The 23,497-nt window shown below is 46.3% G+C and overlaps 1 protein-coding gene across 1 annotated transcript in view; it reads left to right on the plus strand.

Annotated features, from left to right (window-relative positions):
• Positions 1–21,834, plus strand: part of KCNB1 (potassium voltage-gated channel subfamily B member 1) — a 131,539-nt gene extending 109,705 nt beyond the window's left edge. The window contains exon 2 of the mRNA XM_007938326.1: positions 19,825–21,834. Coding sequence (XP_007936517.1) covers positions 19,825–21,834 — 2,010 coding nt within the window. The remainder of the gene's footprint in view (positions 1–19,824) is intronic.
• Positions 21,835–23,497: the final 1,663 nt, after the last annotated feature.

Raw genomic sequence — 23,497 nt, forward strand, 5'->3', positions numbered from 1 at the left:
CTCTCTGCACGTACTAGAGTACAGTACGCTCCCTCCCCACCTCCGGCCATTCTCCTCAGGTGGACGGGAGGTTGTGATGTCACCAGATCCCAGAATTCCTGCCTTTGGTAAGGCTCAGGAGAACTGGGCTAGCCCATAGGAAGAGATTCCTCAATCTGGGGCATATGGAAAGTTCAGGTCACCTCAGAGAGATGAGTCAAGTGAGGACATAACCCAGATGCCAGGATACTAAGATTTTAAAAAACAAGGTAGTCTAGTAGACATGAGTATAAACCCTGCCTCTACTACTTTCTTAATTGTCAATTTGGACATTGTCTCAGTTTCTACAATTATAAAATGGGGTGGAGGAGCCAGTACAACCTACAGGATTATTGGGATCTTACTATGTGCTCTGAGGATTCACCAAAAACCAAACTCACTGCCATCGAGTCGGTCCCAACTCACAGCAACCCCTCCTTGGGTTTCCAAGGCAGTATCACTATGGAAGTAGATTGTCCCATCTTCCTTCCGAGAAGTGACTAGTGGATTTGAACCTCCAGCCTTCTGATTAGCAGGCAGATGTTTCAGGCACTACACCACCAGAGCCCCAAGATAGAAAAAAATCTGATGGGGTCTCTGCCCTCAGGGAGCTTACAGTGTGAGGAGGTGGACATTGTTGCAAAATTGCAACTTGGACAGTGTCCTGAAGAGAAGGACATAGTACTACGAGAGGCTGTGATTGGGAATTTGACCTGGTCAGGAAAGTCAGGGCAGCTTCCCTGAGGAGGTGATACCATAGCTGAGAAAGAGGAGTAGGAGGTAACCAGGTAGAGTGGAGGGAAAGGCATTCCAGGCAGAGTCCTGGATGACCCCAGTGAGCAAAGGCCCAGTGGTAAGAAGGATCATGGAGACTATGAATAACCAAAGGAAGGCTAATGTGCTGGAGATGGACGAACAAAGGGGAGCATGAAACAAGATGAGACTGGAGAGTTAGGCAGGGTCTACATGAAGTTGCTATAATAATGACACCACAACATACGTAAGATAGGTAACAGGAGGGAGACCAAAAGTTGGCAAACCTTTCTCTAAAGGGTCAGGCTGGGGCTGGGATTACCTTTCATTTTAGATTCAAGATACTTGCTCCAGCTCCACCCATCACATCTGTCTCTCAACCAGAGAGACAGGAAAGGGAGAAAAGATTTACCTCTCATCTGCTCACATCCCATTGGCCAAGCCTAGTCACATGGTGTTCTGGTTACCTAGTGCTGCTGTGACAAGAATATATGCCACAAATGGGATGGTCTTAACAAATAGGAGTTTATTCTTACAATTTGGAGGCTTTAAGTCCAAGTTCAAAGTGCCAGGCTCTAGAAGCTGGGTGAAGCCCCTCAACCTTGGGGTCCAGCTCTGCCTCCTGCTCCCGGCCCACTGGAGCTAGAGGCGTTTCTTCACTCAGACAGCTGCTGGCTGCTGAGGCTGCCAAGCCCACGGTAGACAAATAAAAAGGCACAGTCCCGATGTTACCAAACCACACAGCAGGCCATTAACTTAAGTCCATTGTAAGTCCCAAGGTCAGCAGAGCATAGCAGGCTGCTGAGCAACAACACAGCTCCATGCAGGGTCCAAGCGTGCCATAGGCTAGAGGCCATGCCCAAGGCTTCTCCTTATATACAGGAAGCAGACCACATACCCAAAGGCAGCTACTTAGCTGCTCATAGTAGATTCCACCATGGAGTTGATTGCCAGTCTCATCATGGGGAATACTCCGTCCAGCTGCCCAACCACTCAACCAGACCTAGCCAAGTTGACACAAAAACATAACCACCACACATGGCCACATGTAACTGCAAGGAAACTGGGAAATTCTGGGTAGCCTGGTGTCCACTAACACTCTATGACATCGAAAGAAGAGGAGACTAGATCTTGGGGTCATCTCGTGCTCTGCCACCAGCAGGCCTAAGTGACTTTGGGGGAATCAGAAAGAAGTCTGTTTGCAGTGATGCTGAGGGGAGGTGATGGCGGCTTGGAGCAGGGTGGCGGCTGTAGAGGTAGAGAGACTGGAACAGATCCAGAGGTTTTTGGAAGCTAGAACGGACACAACTCAGTGATGGATTGGATATGGGGGCAAAGGATGGAGCGGGGATGTGGTGAGAATGACTCCTGCATTCTTGGTTTGCACAATTAGAAGCAAATCTTGTATGGAAAGTTCTTTGCAATGGATCAGTAGGAGTTCCTGGGTGATGCAAACAGTTAACACACTCGGCTGCTAAGCAAAAGGCTGGAGGTTCAAGTCCATCATGAGACACCTCAGAAGAAAGTCATGGAGATCAACTTCCAAAAACTCAGTCATTGAAAACCCTGGAGAACACAGTTCTACTCCGACACTCATAGGGTCACTGTGCGTTGGAGTTGACTCAATGGCAGCTGGTTTAATGGGCCAGTAAGTCAGCAAAGGCTAACTTCAATATAACCCATTGCCTGACTCAAGCCATGGTATTTTTATATGCATGCTGGAGCTAGACAATGAATAAGAAAGACCAAAGAATAATTGGTGCATTTGAATTGTGGCATTGTCAAAGACTATTGAATATAATATGGAGGATGGTGTAGTGCCTAAGACATTGGACTGCTAACCAGAAGGCTGGCAGTTCAAACCCACCAGCCGCTCCTCAGAAGGAAGGTTGGGCAATCTACTTCCGTAGTGATACCACCTCAGAAACCCAAGGAGGGGTCGCTATGAGTCGGATTCAACTCCACGGCAGTGCGTTGTGTTTGTTGCGTTGCCAGAAGAACAAATAAAGCTGTCAGGGAAGAAGTACAGCCACAGTGCTCCTTCCTTAGAGGCAAGTAAGGCAAGACTTCGTCTCACATACTTGGGACATGCTATCAGGAGAGATGAATCCCTGGAGAAACACAGCCTGAGGAAGACCTTCAACAAGATGGTTTGGCCGTGGCTGCAGCAATGGGCGCAGACATAGATAGCAATGTTTGTGGATGGCACAGGACTGGGCAACGTTGTGTTCTGTTATACAGGGGGTTGCTGGGTCGGAACCCACATGACGGTGCCTAACAACATCATCTTCCATAGTGCAGCAGGTGAGTCAGGGGTTACAAGCGCAGCTGCCTACCGAGACCTGACAGCCAACCAAATGGAGCGAAGGAGACCTGTGAAAACTGGGGATCCCATGCCCTGTCTCAAGGGGCAGCGGCTCCTCCACTCCAGCCATCAAGAATGTGGGTCACGGGTAGACAGATCACCTGATTTTGCAAAGGAATCTGAAATTCAGAATTTTTATGTGCAATCTTCCAATTTTGAAACTGGGGTAACTACATTTTTTTATTTGTAAATTGCTTAACAAATTTTATTAACAAATTTATTTTTCTCAACCCTATGACCTCTAGTGTCCAATGCCTAGGGTGTCCTAGCAGTGCCGCAGCACCGCGTCTCCACCTTGTGACCCTGCTGTCCTCTGATGGTGGAAGCCGCAGCTGCCTGGTCACCCCAAGGCCTCTGCCTCATCCTTTGTTGTTGTTGTTGTTGTTATGTGCCGTGGAGTAGCCCTGACTCATAGCCAACCACAAAATCCCAAGAGTCCCCTTTGTACCCAGGAGCGCCACCTGCAAGCTCCTGACTGCAATTAGTCACCATCACCCCCCAATCCGGGCCCCGCCTGATGGCTAGGAGAGCAGGACAAAGCCATCAGCCTGCTCCCAATCCCCTTAATCGGATCTGTGCCAGTGACCCTTCTAATTAAATCTCCCTGGCTGTAATCCGCCTTTAAAGCTGCAGGAAGCGGAAGCCCCATAAAAGGAGTGAACGGTTTGATGGTTCGGAAGCCACCTTCTCCCATGTCCTTGAAGAAGACGGGGAGACCCACAGGTCTAAGTGGGTTTTAGCCCTACCACTTGCAAGTTGTTTGTCTGGCAAAGAAAAAAAATCACATTTTCTCAGCCTTAATTTCATTCATTTGCTTCTTCGTTCGTTTATCAACCAGAAAACCAAAAAACCAAACTCACTGCCGTCAAGTTGTTTCCGACTCACGATGACCCCTCCTTGGGTTTCCAAGGTGATATCTCTATAGAAGTAGATTGCCCAATCTTCCTTCCGAGGAGTGGCTAGTGGGTTTGAACCACCAGCCTTCTGGTTACCAGTCAGATGCCTTAGGCACTGCGCCACCAGATAAGGGTTTAAATGGGGGGGGGGGGCAGTTGCTGTTGAGTCCACCCTGACTCATGCTAACACCATGTGTTGCAAAGTAGAACTGCACTCCATAGCGTTTTTTCATGGCTGTGACTTTTCAGAAGTAGATTGCCAGGCCTTTATTCCATGGCTCAGCTGGGTGGGTTTGAACTGCCAACCTTTTGCTTAGCAGCCAAGTGCTTAACTATTTGTGCCAGCCAGGCACTTCAGGATTTAAATAGGGCACACTTCTCTGCTGGGTGCTGTTTCAGGAGCTGAGGACACCACCATGAACAAAACAGACCCAGCCTGGCCCCCATGGAGCTGACATTCTAGTGCACGCATACAAGAAGAGGATTCCAATTCAGTAAGATCAGTGCTGACAGAAATTGATAGGGGCTCCAGAGGGGCCCAGAGGGTGAACCCAATTGAGACTGGGTATGATGATTAATGTTATGTGTCAACTTGTCTAGGCCATGATTACCAGTGTTGTGGAATTGTCCTCCATTGCGCGATCTGATGTAATTATCCTCCATTTTATGTGTTAAAAATCCTAACCTTTATATGCTAATGAGGAAGGATCAGTGTAGGGTATATCTTGAGTCACAGCCTTATAGGAGGACATTACTCAAGTGACATCCTTACTCAAGTCACACCCTTACTCTGATGTAAGGGCAGTTTCCTTGGGGATGTGACCTGCATCCATTACATATATGGCTGCTCTGGCAAGGTTCTCTCTTGCTCTGCCTCCTGCAGCCAGTCCATCATCATCTGACCTTCAGTTCCTAGGACTTGAGCTACAAGCCTGTCATCTGACCTACCAATTTTGGGGTTTGCTAGCTTCTGCAGCCCTATGAGCCAGTAGCCTGACATGTGATCTGTTGATTTGGGGATATGCCAGCTTCTGTAACCCCATGAGCCAACAGCTTGTCATCTGACCTGCTAATTGTGGGTTTGTCAACCCCTACAATTATATGAGTCAGGAGAAGCCTCCAGCCTGACATCTGACCCAAGGATTTTGTACTTGCCAGCCTCCGCAACCATGTGAAGCATTTCCTTGAGATAAATATCTCTCTCTCATCTCTCTCTCTCTCTCTCTCTCTCTCTCTCTCTCTCTCTCTCTCCCTCTCAGTATGCTTCACTGGTTTTGCTGCCCTAGAGAACCCAGCCAAAGATGTTTGGTACCGAGAGTGGTTCTAGAGAAACAAAATCATAAGGATGAGTCTTCTGAGTTGGTCTCAAGTCTGGCTAGTCTGAAAGGTGCTGATGACTTTGTCTCCAGTAGTAAAAAGGGCACTACCAGTCCATAGTGTGAGGTGGCAATAGAAATACACAAAATACTACTTCCAACCAGAAGGCTGGCAGTTCAAACCCACCAGCCCCTCCTCAGAAAGAAGATGGGGCAATCTACTTCCATAGTGACACTGCCTCAGAAACCCAAGGAGGGGTCACTATGAGTCAGGTCTGACTTAATGGCACATAACAACAACAACAACAATAATGGATCAAATATCTGTGAAAGATAAGGCACTAGGTGACTGCATATTTGATACTTTCCTACAATTTTGTCAGAATAAGAAGTATAAGGAAGCTGGTTGGTTGGTCCTATTTTGCTAGACAAAGTGGTGAACAAAAGAGATGAGCTCAGGGCTTCAGAACCACGGCTCAAGTGCTGCATAAAAGACTCGAAAGTTGCCACTTGTGCCCTGAAATAATGCCTAATTTCTTGAAGTAACAGAGCTGATATTGCCGAAAAGTAAACCCTTAAAACTAAGTTAAAGAGTGGCTTAATTACAGCACCAACTGAGTTCCCAACCTTGAATGGTTTCTGAAGTTAAAGTGAGGGCATAGTTTGAGAAGAAATGAGATCCTGAAACTTGAGATGGGGACATAGGGGAAGACAACCAGGAAGATGGGGAAACTGGATCCCTAAATTCCATTGAATCACTCCTGCCAACAGCACCACACCTCCTGTCTGAATACATTACTCCATCTTTGTCTGTTAAGCCACCTTCCCAGTAAAACCATTATCCCTTCACCTCCATCTGATATATTAACCCAGCTATGACTGAAGAGCCTTTTCCTGAGATAGCTCCTGGGCTGGCATCACTTGAGGCAGATGCCTCATAAGACATTGGTGAATGTCCCCAGGACCCACTCCCACCACCCATTTTTGCTTCTAGACCTACCGCTAGAGTTAAGTCCCACCAAGGCCCAAGAGGTGAAATACAAAGTGTGACCCAAAAGGAGGCACACTACACTCCAAAAGAACTGATTGATGTTTCTAATATATACAAAAACCAAAACCTAGGAAATATGTGTGGGAGTGGCTATTAAGGGTGTGGAATACATGGTGCAAGGAACAGTCTGAATTTATTCATATGGACCCACTAAGCACAGATCCTTCATTCAGTGTTTCAGCTCAAAATGTTGTAAAAGGATCTAATAGTTTATGTGGTTGATTCACTAAAGCATGGATCAAGCAGTGGTTTGTACTAAATCAAGTTGAAGTACCAGACCTGTCTTGGTATACTGTAAAAGAAAGTATCAAAAGATTTAGGGAAACTGGCATGTTAGAGTGGATTTATCAGGTTGGACCCACAAATCCACCCATGGAGGGCCCAGGTGACTCATCTTTTACCACAACTAAAAACCCACTGCCATCGAGTCAATTCCAACTCATCGCAACCCCAATTGGGTTCCCAAGGCCATATCTAAGTAAATAAGTAGATTTCCCCATCTTCCTTCTGCAGAGCAGCTGGTGGGTTTGAACCACCAACCTTCTGGTTAGCAGTCAAATTCCTTAGGCACTGTGCCACCAGAGCTCCTTTTTACCACAACAGTAAGGAAAAAATTTGTGAAGGGAGCCCTCTCAACTTTGAAAACTGCTGTGTTTGCTATTTTATGTAAGTTGCATTTGACAGTGGGAACTGCCCTAACTTTATTAAGACACCTAACTACAATGGGTTGATTGGACCCATGGTGGTAGAGGCCAAGTGGTGGCATTTACCATATTTTACACACTCATGTAAATAAAGTGCATATGTGTGTAAAGTGCATAGTGGAGCATAGGAACTAATGCAAGAGGGGGTTGCACAGTTTGCAAAAAAACTGTATGACACATGAGTATTGTGGCATAGTGTCTAAGGCATTTGACTGCTAACCAGAAGGCTGGCGGTTCAAACCCACCAGCCACTCCTCGGAAGGAAGACTGGGCAATCTACTTCCATGGAGATACCGCCTCGGAAACACAAGGAAGGGTCACTGTGAGCCGGAACCTACTCAATGGCAGTGAGTTGTTGTTTTATTTGCATAAAAACATGGTAATCAAAAAAGGCAAGGTAGGCATAGTTACCCTAGTTGACAACAGTGTCAAAGTGGTAATTAGGATAGTCTTACTTATATGGACTTATGGCATGGGCTACTCAGGCATGGTGTCCCTAGGAGTGGAATACAAGGGAAATCTACCAAATATTTACTTTATCTGTACAAATGGAAGACTTCTATGTCAACTGAACAGCAGTCTAACTTGAATCATTGAGATCGAGTCACAGTCCCTCAACCAATTCTTAACTTGAGCCAGTTTACAGACCCACAACACCTTGAGTGAAGGGAGGTCAGGTCCCTTTGAGGAAGGACCCCACTGCATTGCCAAAAATTTGAGCTGTTAATCTTTTTCCCAGCCTTCCCCAAATAGATCTACAGCCTTTTATGAGTGACTTTTCATTGGGGAAAAGGAAATAAACCTTCCAAAGATACTGGACACTGGCTCTGAACTGACACTAATTCCAGGAGACACAATATGTCACTGTGGCCCATCAGTCAGAATAGGGACATATGGAGGTCAGATTATCAATGGAGTCTTAGTTGAAGTTCATCTCACATTGGGTCCAGTGAGACCCTGAAGCCATCCTGTAGTGATTTCCCCAGCTTCCAAAATGTATAATTGGAATAGACATACTCAGCAATTGGCTGAACCCTCACATTGGATACCTGACATGTGGGGTAAAGGCTATTATGGTAGGAAAAGCCAAGTGGAAGCCTTTAAAACTGCCTTTATCTCAGAAAATAGTAAACCAAAAGCAATACCACATTCCTGAAGGGATTGCAGAGATTATAGCCACCACTGAGGACTTGAAGGATGTAGGGGTGATGATTCCCACCACACCCCCATTTAAATCACCTATTTGGCCTGTGCAAAAAAAAAAAAAGATGGATCTTGGAGAATGACTGTGGATTACTGTAAACTTAGCCAGGTGGTGACTCCAATTGCAGCTGCTGTTCCAGATGTGGTTTCATTATTGAACAAATTTTAATACATCCCTTGGTACCTTATATACAACTACTCATCTGGTTAATTCCTTTTTCTCCATAGTTGTTTCAAAGGACCACCAAGAGTAGTTTACCTTCATCTGGCAAGGCCAACAATACACCTTCACTCTCCTACCTCAGGGGTATATCAACTCTCCAACTTTATGTCATAATTTAGTCTGCAGGGACCTTGAACAATTTTCCCTTCCACAAGACACTTCATTGGTCCATTACATTGATGATATTATGATGATTGGACTTAGTAAGGGAAATGTATCAATGACTCTAGACTTTTGTGTGCTAGAGGACAGGGGATTAATCTTACCCCCACCCCAAAAAAAATCATTAAAAAATTTAAGTGCCTTCCTCTTCAGTGAAATTCTAGGGGTCCAGTGGTGTGGGGCATGTCAAGATATTTCTTCTAAAATGAAGGATAAGTTGTTCCATCTGGCCTCTCCTAAAACTAAGAAGGAGCCACAACATCTGATAGGCTTCTTTGGATTTTGGAGAGAACATATCCCTCACTTGGGTGTGCTACTCCAGCCTATTTATCAAGTAACTCAAAAAGTTGCTAGGATTGAGTGGGTCTCAGAACAAGAGCAGGTTCTGCGACAGGTACAGGCTGCCGTGAAAGCTGCTCTGCCAGTTGGGCCATATGATCTGGCTGATCCGATGGTGTATAAAGTGTCTGTGACAGTTGGAGATGCTGTTTGGAGTCTTTAGCAGGCTTCTATTGGTGAATCACAGAATAGAATCTTAGATTATGGAGCAAAGCCCTGCCATTTCTGCAGAAAATTACTTTCCTTTTGAAAAACAGCTTTTGGCTTGTTACTGGGCCTTAGAAGAGACTGAACACTTTACCACAGGCCACCAAGTCACTGTGTGACCTGAGCTGCACATCACGAACTGGGTGTTTTCTGACCCACAGAGTCATAAAGTTGGACGTGCACAGCAGCACTCCACCATTAAATGGAAGTGGTATATATGAGCTAGGGCTCAAGCAGGACCTGAAGGCACAAGTAAGTTGCATGAGGAAGTGGCCCAAATGTTCATGGTCTCCACTCCTCTCACTTTACCTTCCCTCACCCAATCTGCACTTATGGCCTCCTGGGCTGTTCCTTATGATCAATTGACTTAGGAAGAGAAAACTTGTGCCTGGTTTATAGATGTTTCTGCACAATGTGCAGGCATTACTTGAAAGTGGACACTAGCAATACTGCAGCCCCTTTCTGGAATCTCCCAGAAGGACAATAATGAAGGAAAATCTTCCCAGTGGGCATAACTTTGAGAAATCTGCCTGATTCCTCATTTTGTGTGGAAGAGAAATGGCCAAGAATGTGATTGTATACTGATTCATGGGCTATGGCCAATGGTTTGGCTGGATTGTCAAGGACTTAAAAGAAACATGATTAGTAAATTGGTGACAAGGAGGTATGAGGAAGAGACATGTGGATAGATCTCTCTAAATAAGACAAAATAGTGAAGATATTTGTGTCTCATGTGAATGCTCACCAAATGGTGACCTTGACAGAGGAGGATTTTAACAGTCAAATGGATAGGATGGCACATTCTGTGGAAATAAGTTATCCTTTTTCCGTGGTCATGATGGCAGGGATGGAGGTTATGCATGGGCTCAACATCATGAACTTCTACTAACCAAGGCCAACTAAGCTACAGCCACTGCTAAATGTCCAAATCTGCCAGCAGCAGGGACCAACACTTAGTCCCCAGTATGGTACCATTCCTTGAGTTGATCAGCCAACAACCTGGTGGCAGGTTGATTACACTGGACCATTTCTGTTACAAAAAGGGAAGCATTTTGTTCTTAGTGGGATAAACACTTACCCTGGATACAGATTTGCCTTCCCTGCATGCAATACTTCTGCCAAAACTACTACCCGCACACTTATGGAATGCCTTATCCATCATCATGGCATCCCAGGCAGCATTGCCTCAGAGCAAAGGACTCTCTTCAGAGCAAATGAAGGGTGGCAATGGGTACATGCTTTAGAATTCACTGGTCTTACCATGCTCCTTATCAACCTGAAGCAGCTGGCTTGATAGAATAATGGAATGGCCTTCTAAAGACAGAATTATGGTACCATCTAGGTGCCAATACTTTGAAGGACTGTGGCAATGTTCTCCAGGAGGCTGTATATGCTCTAAACCAGCACGTCAAATATGTGGTTCTATTTTTCCCATAGCCAGGATTCATGGGTCCGGGAATTAAGGGTTGGAAATGGAAGTGACACCACTCACTATTACCTCTAGTGACCCATTCTCAAAATCTTTGCTCCCTGTGCCCTTGACCCTATGCTCTGTGAATCTAGAGCTCTTAGCTCCAAAATGCTCCCACCTGGAGACACAACACTGATTCCATTGAACTGGAAGTTAAGAATGCCACCCTGCCACTTTGGGTTCCTCATGCCTCTGGATCACAGGCAAAGAAGGTAGTTACCATACTGGTTGATTGGTTCTGATTACAAAGGAGAAATCAGATTGGTATTACATAATAGAAGTGAAGAAAAATATGTCTGGAATACAGGAGATCCCTTAGGGCATCTTTTAGTACTACCATGACCTGTGACTAAAGTCAATGGAAAACTACAGGAACCTCATCCCAATATGACTATTAATGGCCCAGACCCTTCAGGAATGAAGGTTTAGGTCACCCCACCAGGCAAAGAACCACAATCAGCTGAGGTGCTTGCTGGAGGGAATAGTAAATGGGTGGCAGAAGAAGGTATTTGACGTGCTGGTTTAGAGCATATACAGCCTCCTGGAGAACATTGCCACAGTCCTTCAAAGTATTGCCACCTATCTGGTACCATAATTCTGTCTTTAGAAGGTCATTCCATCATTCTATCAAGCCAGCTGCTTCAGGTTGATAAAGAGCATGGTAAGACCAGTGAATTCTAAAGCATGTATCCATTGCCACCCTTCATTTGCTCTGAAGAGAGTCCTTTGCTCTGAGGCAATGCTGCCTGGGATGCCATGATGATGGATAAGGCATTCCATAAGTGTGTGGGTAGTAGTTTTGGCAGAAGTATTGCATGCAGAGAAGGCAAATCTGTATCCAGGGTAAGTGTTCTAAATACCACTGATCACATGACCAGTTAAAGAAACAAGGACTGTAATTGTTATGAATATTCTTTCCTTGTATTTTCAGTTTTATGCATGCTACTTGTATCAAGTTAGGTGTATATATGACTTTATAATTGTCTTTATTTAGAGATTATATATGGTTTAATGAGATGTACACCGGTGCCAAGTTGATAAGGGGTGAACTATGACAGTTGTTGTTACGTGTCAACTTGACTAGGCCATGATTTCTAGTATTGTGGGTTGTCCTCCATTTTGTGATATTGTGTAATTATCTTCCATTTTATGTGTTAAGAATCCTAACTTCCATATGGTGATGAAGTGGGATTAGTGTGGGATGTATCTTGAGTGACAGCCTGACAAGAAAGCATAACTCAAATCACACCCTTACCCAAGTCCTACCCCTGCTCAAGTCACACCCTTACTCTGATGGAGGTAAGTTTCCCTGGGGTGTGACCTGCATCCAATGTATGTATATGGGTGTCCTGGCAACACTCCCTTGCTCTGCATCCTGCGTCTGGCTCATCATCAACTCTGACCTCTAGTTCTTGGAACTGAACTAGTAGCCTGTCAGCTGACCTGCTACTTCTGGGCTTTGCCAGCTTCTGCAGCCCTGTGAGCCAACAGCCTGTCATCTGACCAGCTGATTATGGGTTCGTCAGCCTCTGCAACTACATGAGTCAGGAGAAGCCTTCAGCCTGACACCTGACCCACAGATTTGGGACTTACCAGCCTCCACAACCGTGTGAGCCATTTCCTTGTAATCTCTCTCTCTCCCTCCCTCCCCCCTCCCTCTCTCTCTCTTTCTCTCTCCTCTATCTTACTATATATAATATATAAGCTTCACTGGTTTTGCTTCTCTAGAGAACCCAGCCTAAGACACCAGGACTCAGAGAGTGCTTGCTGGAGAAAGTGGTCTGTACACTGAGATTGAATGGACAGTAGAAGTCAGCCCAAACTGGGGAAGGGGAGCACTCCAGACAGGGGAACAGCATAGGCAAGGATCTGGAAATGTGAGCAACTGTGGTGGATGTAGTGTGGGATATAAGGTGGAGAGTAAGAGGTGGAGGGTGAGAATGGTGTGGAGGGAAAAGGAAGGAGTCCTAGAATAAAATCCAAATCTCTCATTCTGGCCCAACCACCCTCCTGTCTTCTGACCTCATCTCCTTCCACTCTCTCTGCACTCACTGTGTTCCAGCCACACTGAGCTTCCTTCCATTGCTTGAATACACCCAGCTCATTCCCACCTCATGGCCTTTCACATGCTGTGCTGTCTGCCTGGAATGCTCATCCTCAAGTCTCAGCTCTCAGGTCCTTCCTGAGTGATGCCTGCTGTCACCTCTCAACCTCAAATGGACACTTCTCCACCAATTATCCTGTCTATTTTTTCCTTCATGACATATGGCACACAACACTGTGTGGTGTCATCCTATTCATTCATTGGTTTATGTTTTGGGTGGTTTATTCTCGTATGCCTCTTCCCTCCAGCTCTTTGAGGCCAGAGAAATTGTCTCTCTTATTTATGCTGGTCACCCCACCAGGCAAAGAACCACAATCAGCTGAGGTGCTTGCTGGAGGAAATACTAAATGGGTGGCAGAAGAAGGTAGTTCTAAATACCACTGATCACATGACCAGTTAAAGAAACAAGGACTGTAATTGTTATGAATATTCTTTCCTTGTATTTTCAGTTTTATGCATGCTACTTGTATCAAGTTAGGTGCAAATATGACTTTATAACTGTCTTTATTTAGAGATTATATATGGTTTAATGAGATGTACACAGGTGCCAATTTGATAAGGGGTGAACTATGACGGTTGTTCACCTGCTAGTGCAACTAGCATAGCACTGAGTAGATGCTCAATAAACATAAGCCAATTGAATGCAAAGGAATCAGAACTTTGTGCAAGAGCCTGGGGAGCACTGCAGGGTTTACAGCAGGGCTGTGACTTGCTCGGATCCCTGTCTTCTCCCTGTGATCCCGTGGTATGACTATGAGGATTAAAAGCAATGGAACCCTTTATGGAAATAATTTTTTATTACGATTTAGGTGAAAGTTTACAGAGTAAATTCGTTTTCCACACAACAGGTCATACACATTTTGTTTCATGGCATTGACTGCAATCCCCACAATGCAACAGCTCTCTTATCATTTCCTCCCTGTGATTACCTTTTCCCTGTGTCCTTTATGGAAAGAATTTTTATATCACTCCGTTGTTGTTATTTGCCGTCGAGTCGGCCCTGACTCATAGCAACCCCTCCTTGGGTTTCCAAGGCAGTATCACTACGGAAGTAGGATTGCCCAACCTTCCTTCTGAGGAGTGGCTGGTGGATTTGAACCGCCAGCCTTCTGGTTAGCAGTCAAGTGCCTCAGGCACTATGCTACCAGATTATATCACTCTGTAGAGGTTTATTTTCACATATTGTAATGCACTAATTTCAAGTATACAATTGAGTGGTCTTTAAAAAAAAAAATTACCAGGTTGTGCTAACATCAGATAAATCACTTCTAGAACATTTTCATCATCCCAATTAACTCCGTTATAGCATTAATTCTTAATCCTCGTGCCCTTACCCCTCCCACCAACCACTCATCTACTTTCTGTCTCTATTGATTTGCTTATACTGGACTTCTTACATAAATGGAACCAAACAATATGTGGTCTTTCTTTCATAGGTGGTTTCTTTCACTTAGCATAATTTTTTGAGGTTGATCTCTGTTGTAGCTTGCACCGTACCTTACTCCTTTTTATGGCTGAATAATGTCCTTTTGTAAGGATATACCACATTTTGTACACCTTCCCATCCGTTGATGATCATTTGGGTTGTTTCTGCTCTGGGGCTATTATGAATAATGTGTGTATGAGCACACATGTGGCGGTTCAGTGGTCGGAGTCTCACCTTCCATACAGGAGAGCTGGATGTGGCTCCTGGCCAGTGCACCTTATGCACAGCCACGCCCTGGCTGTCAGTGGAGGCTTGGGCATTGCTGTGATGCTCAACAAGTTTCAGCCGAGTTCCCAGACTAGGAAGAAAGGCCTGGTGATCTACACCATGAAAACCCTATGGGTCACCACCGTCTAATCCAGAACCAACCATGAGGATGGCACAGGACCGGGAAGTATGTCCTTCCATTGTGTGTGGAGTCACCATGACTCGGGGGCCAGCTGGACAGAAGCTAACAGTGACAACAACAGCAAAACACTGGGCAGCTCTCAGCTTGCCAGATGGACCCCGGTGGGCTGCGTGGCTGTAGATGAGCCCTTCTCCATCTTTCTGGAGAGAGTTTGGGCCCTTTTATACATGGATATTCTGTGCCTTGTCCACATTCCTGGGAGAACAGGGCAATGCAAGGTGTGAATGACAGACAGCCCGTGTCTGTGGCTAGGGCAGAAGGTGACCAACCACTGGAGGTGACAACTAGAGGATGAGCAGGGCCTGGCTCCCAGCATCCCTGAATCCCACCCTGGGACCGCCACGTGCTCTTCTGTTCTTCTAGACCAAAGTCCCTTTTCCCATTGGCTGCAGACAGGTGGGCCCCTGGATCTAAAGCTTCCTCACGGGAAGGGAATTTGGGGTCCTGGCTCCTGTTACTGCTCCCTGGGTTTCTGGAGTCTTACCAGAACCTTATTGGGCTCAGATCCCAGGAAAGCAAGGCTGGATGGAACTACAGAGACCCTGTCCAAAGTTGGAGCTGGAAGAGGGAGGGCTCCAGGGTGATGACTGGTCCTCGCCCCTAGGGCTCACCCCAGAGACCAGGCTAACCCTGCTCATTTGAGTTCGAGAGCTGCTCACAGGACATCTACTACATTAGCTAGACACTGGGGACCACCCAGGTCTGTCCCTCCAGAATCAACCAGTCCAGGAACTAGGGTAGAGGTGACAATAAAGTATCTGAATAATCATTTAATAGCATGATACATGTTACGTGGCCGTCATGTGATAAGTGTTCCTTTCATCCCCAGCTTAGAAATGAGGATACTGAGGCTCAGAGAGAGGAAGTAACTTATCCAAGACACCAGGATGGGAACCCAAGTCGACAACCAGCTTAGAAAGAAGTGTGAAAGGCCGTGCAGTAATAAAAGCAGTGGTAGCTAAGAGTTGCTGGGCCAAACTGTACATGTAGAAATTGAATTGGTGTGCACTCTGCTGTGTATATTCTCAACAACAAAGTAAATTAGAAAATGAAAATAAGGGCTCCTGTGCCACACATGACCTAAGGGCCTTAGCAATTCATTAATTCTGTTTACAGCCAGCGCTGCGAGGAAGCTGCTACTTTGTGCCATCTTGTTGTTGTTGTTGTTGTGATGTGCCGCCGAGTCGACCCGACTCATAGCGACCCCTCCTTGGGTTTCCGAGGCAGTATCACTACGGAAGTAGATTGCCCCATCTTCCTTCTGAGGAGTGGCCAGTGGGTTTGAACCTCCAGCCTTCTGGTTAGCAGTCAAGTGCCTTAGCCACTATGTGCCATCTTAGAGATGAGGAAATTGAGGCACAGAGTTTACTTCACGTTCTCAAGTTCCCCAGCCAGGAAGCGTGGCCTTTACTCTAACGGCTTCAGAGGTTCTGGAAAAGGAAAATTTTATGCTACTAGGAGCGTTGGGCGGGTGGGGAACGCCCCTAACCCGCATTACCGAATAGGCTGTTTGGAACATGCGCACTCGGGTGGAAACCTGTTAAGTGCTGACCTTCCCAGCCCAATCCTGAAAAGCAGGTGGCCCCCAGGGTCCAGTGGGGCCTCTGCCCTCCCTTGTCTTCTTTCCAAGGTGACCTCAGGCTGAGGGGAGGGAGAGCGCACATAGTCAGGTACAAAGGGGGTGCCAGCCTAAGAATAACAGGCCTGGAGGACTGTACAATAGCTGGGTGCATAATTCATGCGTCTGTAGGCAGAACATCAATTATGTGAGCCCTCCCCGGAGTTGTCTAGGGGGTAGAAACTGGAGCAGGCTTCCCCTGCCAGCCTCAGGGGGAAACAGGACCTCCTAACTCTTAAAGGAACAGGCTTGCCTTGAATCTGCTCACGTTCTTGGAGCGCCCTCGAGGCGGGGCTGGGAGTCAGAGCTTGAGCGGTGCCGCCTCTCTGGCTGCCCCTGTGCGTTCAAACTGACCCTAGGTCTAGCCCTGCATTGGTAACTGCACACACACATTTTCCCCTACCCAACAACTTAAGAAACTCACCGTCGGCATATGCCAGGGGTTCTCAACACTGACACTACTGACGTTTTATGCCAAGTAATTCTCTGTGGTGGGGGCTGCCCTCTGCATTGGAGCAGCATCCGAGCTCTCGACCCACCCAGTAGCATCCCTGAGTTATGACAATGAAAAATGTCTCCAGACGTTGATTGTCCAGTGTTCCCAATTGAAGACTGGCATGTCCCCACTTTATAAATAAGGAAACTGAGGCCGGAAGTTTAAATGCCCAAGACTATCCAAGGCCAGTACAAGGCAGAGCTGGGATTACAACCTCAGGAGTCCAACTCTAGGGTCCACATTCCCAACCATGGTGCAGGAGTTTCCAAAGTGAGTCACCCAAAATGTTTTATTCCAACAACTATGTAAGTATGAATAGGTAATCCATATGTCCCTAGTATGCAAAATCCACAGTTTTGCGAATATTATCTATTAGGATAAGACTAAAATTTTAAAAGGTGAGTTTTTTCAGGTTTTGTTTTTTTAAAAAATTAAGGCAAGTAGTATAAGTAGTAGAATAAATAGAGTATGTTGTCCAAATGAAGCAATGATTTGCTTAGAGGTGCATGCATTCATATTAAAAACTGCAGAACACTCATGGCTAATGTGATCGTAATGTAATCAGTGTTGCTAAATTGTATACCTGAAAAACTTTAAAAAGAATATGGAAAAGCAAAAGAGAGAGAGAGAAGTCTGCACAGTGGTTGTCTCGGGCGGGGCAGGACACACAGGAAAGCTTCGTGTTATTGCTGCAAGTTCTGCTTCTTAAGCTGGGTGGTGGATTCACAGGTGCTTATTTGCTTATGTTGCGTAAATGATAACATAACTTAGTTATGCTTTTGTTGGCATCAATAATCCATTTCATAAAGTGCTTACAGAATTTTTCTCTTCCAATGAGTGTAAATCAAGAAAGTAAAACTGAAAAGCTATTTAAAAAAAAAAAAAATCAGGACCTATCAGATGCGAGTAAGTAAAACAAAACAAAAGGTTGACAGAAGGACAACTGAGTTGGGGCAGTGCTCACATTATGCCTTGTCCCCTTCCCGAGCTGGCCTCCAGGCCCCTAAGTGTTTCTCATGGCACCCGCCATGCCTAGCAAAGTGCCTCACACATCTTAGACGATCAGTTAGTATTTGTCAAATCGAAAAGGGAATGAGGGTCCTAGCCCTTGCACTCGTAGCTTTGTGAACTTCAGCAACAGCCTACAAACACTTCGGAAGCACTTGCTGGGCATCGTGTCCTGAGCGGGGTGCTGGGGGTGCAGAGGGAAATCAGAACTGATCCCTGTCCCCCAAAAGCTCTGGGCAGAGATGAGCACAGTTCCAAAAGCAAACAATCAAAATCCAGCCAGTAATGGGACGTGCATGATGAAAGAGCCGGGAGGGTGGAGTGACCACTATGCTGGGGAAAGCAGGGAAGACTTCCTAGGGGATGGGCCACGTGGGCAGGGTTTTGAAAGACAGATGGGAGCTCACCAGATGGAAAGCAGGAGGCACAGAGAAAGGGAAATGCCTGATGTGGTTGGGAATTGACCAACACTTGCATTCACCTGGAGAAACTTGAACTTCAACAACTGATGGCAGGAGGGGCCAGAGAGAGAGGTCAGAGTCAAAACGCAGAGGGATTTGATAACCATGTATTCTGATTGGGAATCCACTGCAGGGGACAGAAACCTCTCCTCCTCCCCCAAGCAGCAGTGGGGTTTATTTAAAGGCTACAACAGCAGGCAGTTTCAGAATGAGAGCAGAAAACAAAGACAAGCTGGGTCATGCAGAGGCTGAGTGGTCTGGTCTGGCTGACTGGGTGGTCTGAGCTGAGATATCCACACACCCACAACAGTTGCCATGAAGTCAACTCTGCTTCTGGCGCCCCCCTGTGGATCAGAGTAGAGCTGTGTTCTATACAGTTTTCCAGGGCCAGTTTTTTGGAAGTAGATAGCCAGGACTTTCTTCCAGGGCACCTCAGGACTAGTGTATTAACTGTTTGCACCACTCAGGGCCTCAGAGACATGTTTAGGGGTTTAGATTTTGTCCTAAGTAGTCCTGGAAAGTTACTCAACTCACAGGGTATTGTTATGATTTGATTTTTCATTTTGAAACATCTGCTTACATTTGGCATAGTCTGCACACTGGCTTAGCTTCCATTAATTTCAACAAACATTCACTGAGCCCTTTCTCTGGGCCAAAACCTCTTGTTGATCCAGGAGATTCAAAGGTAGATAAATAGTGATCCTTAGCCTCAAAAAGTTCATAGTCCCAGTCAAGAGTTAATAACGTGAATCTAGGATGTTTATGTCTCTCTAGAAAGTACCTGAAAAATCTTGACCACATTTTCTAGCAAGAGGGTCCTTAGCAGCCATCTGGTTTCTAACACAGCCTTTGAGAATGTGTACTTTGCAGTCAGACAATCCTGAGTTCAAATCCTGGCACTGCCTCTTACCATCTGTGGAAGCCTAGGTTTCCTCATCTGTTAAATGACATAATAATCCTTAATGAGGTTGTTCAGTAAAGTCATGTATGGGAAGTGCTAAGCACAGAGCCTGGCACAAATGAACAATCGATAAATGGTAACTATTGTTATTATTATTAATAACATCATAGTCAAAGCAGACCTCACCCCAAAATAGTTAGAACTACTAGTCAAGGTCAGGAGTCAGCCGAACAACTATGGCTGAAGACCAGCCCACTGCCGGTTTTTGTAAGTAAAGCTTTATTGGAGCACAACTACACCCATTTGTTTATGTCTTATCTGAGGTTGCATTCACACTACACTGCGGAGTTCAGTAGCTACAACAGAACTTCCATGGCCATTTACAAAAAAAGCTTGCTGTCCCCGAGTCTAGACGATCAGCTTTAAATCATTTCAATTCTCTGGGCTTCTGCTTCCACACCTGCACCATAAATGGATTTGAATAAATTATGTTTTTCGTGCATTCAGTCAGCAACTGACTAGTGAGATAGGAAAATCCTCCAGAAAGTTGAGGGTTGTCATGCAGACCCAGAGTATAATAATGGTCATCCCCTTGGTGATTAATAACTAAATTCCATTCTTTTCTCCTCACAGATCCTGGCCATAATTTCCATCATGTTCATCGTCCTCTCCACCATTGCCCTGTCACTCAACACACTCCCCGAGCTGCAGAGCCTTGATGAGTTTGGCCAGACCACAGACAACCCCCAGCTGGCCCACGTGGAGGCTGTATGCATCGCATGGTTCACCATGGAGTACCTGCTGCGGTTCCTTTCCTCACCCAAGAAGTGGAAGTTCTTTAAGGGCCCACTCAATGCCATTGACTTGTTGGCCATCCTGCCATACTATGTCACCATCTTCCTCACCGAGTCCAACAAGAGCGTGCTGCAGTTCCAGAATGTCCGCCGCGTGGTCCAGATCTTCCGTATCATGCGTATCCTCCGCATCCTCAAGCTCGCACGCCACTCCACTGGTCTGCAGTCCTTGGGTTTCACCCTGCGAAGGAGCTACAATGAGCTGGGTCTTCTCATCCTCTTCCTCGCCATGGGCATCATGATCTTCTCCAGCCTCGTTTTTTTTGCTGAGAAAGACGAGGATGACACCAAATTCAAAAGCATTCCGGCCTCTTTCTGGTGGGCCACCATCACCATGACAACTGTTGGTTATGGAGACATCTACCCCAAGACCCTCCTGGGGAAAATTGTAGGGGGGCTCTGTTGCATTGCAGGGGTGCTGGTGATTGCTCTACCCATTCCCATCATTGTCAACAACTTCTCTGAGTTCTACAAAGAGCAAAAGAGGCAGGAGAAAGCAATCAAGCGGAGAGAGGCTTTGGAGAGAGCTAAGAGGAATGGCAGCATTGTATCCATGAACATGAAGGATGCTTTTGCCCGGAGCATTGAGATGATGGACATTGTGGTTGAGAAAAATGGAGAGAATATGGGTAAGAAGGACAAGGTGCAAGATAACCACTTGTCTCCCAACAAATGGAAATGGACAAAGAGGACACTGTCTGAAACCAGCTCAAGTAAGTCATTTGAAACCAAGGAGCAAGGATCCCCTGAAAAAGCCAGGTCATCTTCTAGTCCCCAGCATCTCAATGTCCAGCAGTTGGAAGACATGTACAATAAGATGGCCAAAACTCAATCTCAACCCATCCTCAATACCAAGGAGTCAGCAACACAGAGCAAACCAAATGAAGAACTTGAAATGGAGAGTATCCCCAGTCCCGTAGCCCCTCTGCCCACACGTACAGAAGGGGTCATCGACATGCGAAGCATGTCAAGCATTGATAGCTTCATCAGCTGTGCCACGGACTTCCCTGAAGCCACCAGGTTCTCCCACAGCCCTTTGGCATCACTCCCCAGCAAGACTGGGGGCACCATGGCACCAGAGATGGGCTGGCGGGGAGCTCTGGGTGCCAGTGGAGGTAGGTTGGTGGAGGCCAACCCTACCCTAGATGCCAGCCATCACTCTGGTTTCTTCATCGAGAGCCCCAAGAGTTCCATGAAGACCAACAACCCCTTGAAGCTCCGGGCACTTAAAGTCAACTTCATGGAGGGTGATCCCAGCCCACTGCTCCCTGTTCTGGGGATGTACCATGACCCTCTTAGGAACCGGGGGGGAGCTGCAGCTGCTGTCGCTGGACTGGAGTGTGCCACGCTCTTGGACAGGCCTATGCTGAGCCCAGAGTCCTCCATATACACGACAGCGAGTACTAGGACACCACCCCGGTCCCCCGAGAAACACACAGCAATATCATTCAACTTTGAGGCAGGTATCCACCAGTACATTGATGCGGACACAGACGATGAAGGGCAGCTGCTCTACAGTGTGGATTCCAGCCCCCCCAAAAGCCTCCATGGGAGCACCAGTCCCAAGTTCAGTGTTGGGACAAGATCAGAGAAGAACCACTTTGAAAGCTCCCCCTTACTCACCTCCCCTAAGTTCTTAAGGCAGAACTGTATTTACTCCACAGAAGCATTGACTGGAAAAGGCCCCAGTGGTCAGGAGAAGTGCAAACTCGAGAACCACATCTCCCCCGATGTCCGTGTGTTGCCGGGAGGAGGGGCCCAGGGAAGCACACGGGATCAGAGCATCTGAACTAGCCCACCATGGAGGAGAGACTTATGGGTGAAATCCAAAGAGGAATGCTGTTCAGCTGACCTGCCACAGAGCTTTTCGCATGAACTCTCAAACAGAAAGGCGCTGCAAAGCCCCAGAGAAAAGGGTAATCTGGAGAAGGTTCCCTAAGACCTTGAGAACCATGACAGGTTCATCAAGATGAGGTTGGCCTAGCCATAGGATATGGCACCTCCTTATAACAATTCTACTGCCCTCTTTGGGAGATGACAAGAGCAGAACTCAATGCCACCACTTACCACCATCCTAAACACAACCAAGGCCACCTACACTCTATCCTTCTTCATGACTCTCCATCATGGCCTATGAGGGCAACATCTCCATCCCTCCAGGTTCAGCTGAAGAAGGATGTTGGAAAAAGTGGCTGGAGTTGAATGAATGTGTTGACCAATTTGGTGTTGGATGCTGCCCAGCCACCTCTATGAACACCTGTCATCACCTCCTGGATAGATTCCACTGTCAGAAGGCTACAGGGAACGCTGGTATCATGGGGAAATCTCTGCGCCATAAGCCACGATCCCAGCACAAAACCGTTACTCAAATGTCTTCATTGACTTCCGTATTCTGTAGTACCTAAGATTTTTATTTTGAGATAACATCAGGGTGAGTTGCACCACTTGTACTCAATTCTAATTGCCCCTTGGCAATCTGGGAAGGTTCGGAAGGCTGGCATTCAGCCAACAGTGTGAACTCTGAACATTGCTTGAGAGTTGAAGGAGGAAAATACTTCCTGTACATCATTAGTATAGACTCAAAAGATATGCAAGTGTCAAATATGCAAACGAAATAGCTTATTCAAAGAGACTGTCTGTTACTGAAGAACAGCATAAGAATCTGATTTTTTTTTTAAGTTGCAAAGATGAGAGGAAAAAAAAATCCCCATTCTAAATGCCCAGTTCAGACTTTTGAATCCTTCCTCCTGCCACAGGGAAAACACCTACTATAACCGAAATTCTTTTTTTTATTTCCTGTGGTATTCAAGCTGAAAAAAAAAAAAAAGGTAAAATAAAAAGCACTTTATGTTTTTCAAAAATAGGTTCTACCAGGGACAGTGTCAACATCTTGCACTTTAAAACAAGCACTGTTTTTCCCGTGGGCCACTTGTTGGGTGTTGCGACATGCCTATTCCCGGCCACGGTGGGTGACATTGTGCTGTGGTATTGCTGTCTGCCATGTTGAAGTCTGTGGTCTCCTACCCTGCCCCTCGGAAGCTCCCCCTTAGACCATGGGTCAGGAAGGGTTCTTGGCCCTTGGATGGGGCCTCTCATAAAGTCACATGCACAGAAGACATGCATATCTCAGAAGAACGCAGGAGGTGGTTGGGTATTGGGTGTCTCACTTTGTTCTCTTTCTTGTCAACCAGCCACTGATATGTTTCAGTGTCACTGTCTGTACAAAAAGCTAAGCTCTCCTTTCTGCAGCCATCAATGCAGCCAGTACAGACAAAAGCAATAAGTATTTGTGTGCATCATGAGCGATTCTGGCATATTTCTCGGTGTTGGTCTTCCTGTCCTAGTATGATGACCTGGCACTGGCCTGCCTGATTCTAGTCCAATGAAACAGTATCGGTGGCCATTCCTCAGAACAGTGATACTGTGTTGAGCCACTGGTTAGTACAAAACCA

The sequence above is a fragment of the Orycteropus afer genome, unplaced genomic scaffold, assembly GCF_000298275.1.
Source record: "Orycteropus afer afer isolate SDZICR_OR568_19922 unplaced genomic scaffold, OryAfe1.0 scaffold00049, whole genome shotgun sequence".
Classification (NCBI taxonomy): domain Eukaryota; kingdom Metazoa; phylum Chordata; class Mammalia; order Tubulidentata; family Orycteropodidae; genus Orycteropus; species Orycteropus afer.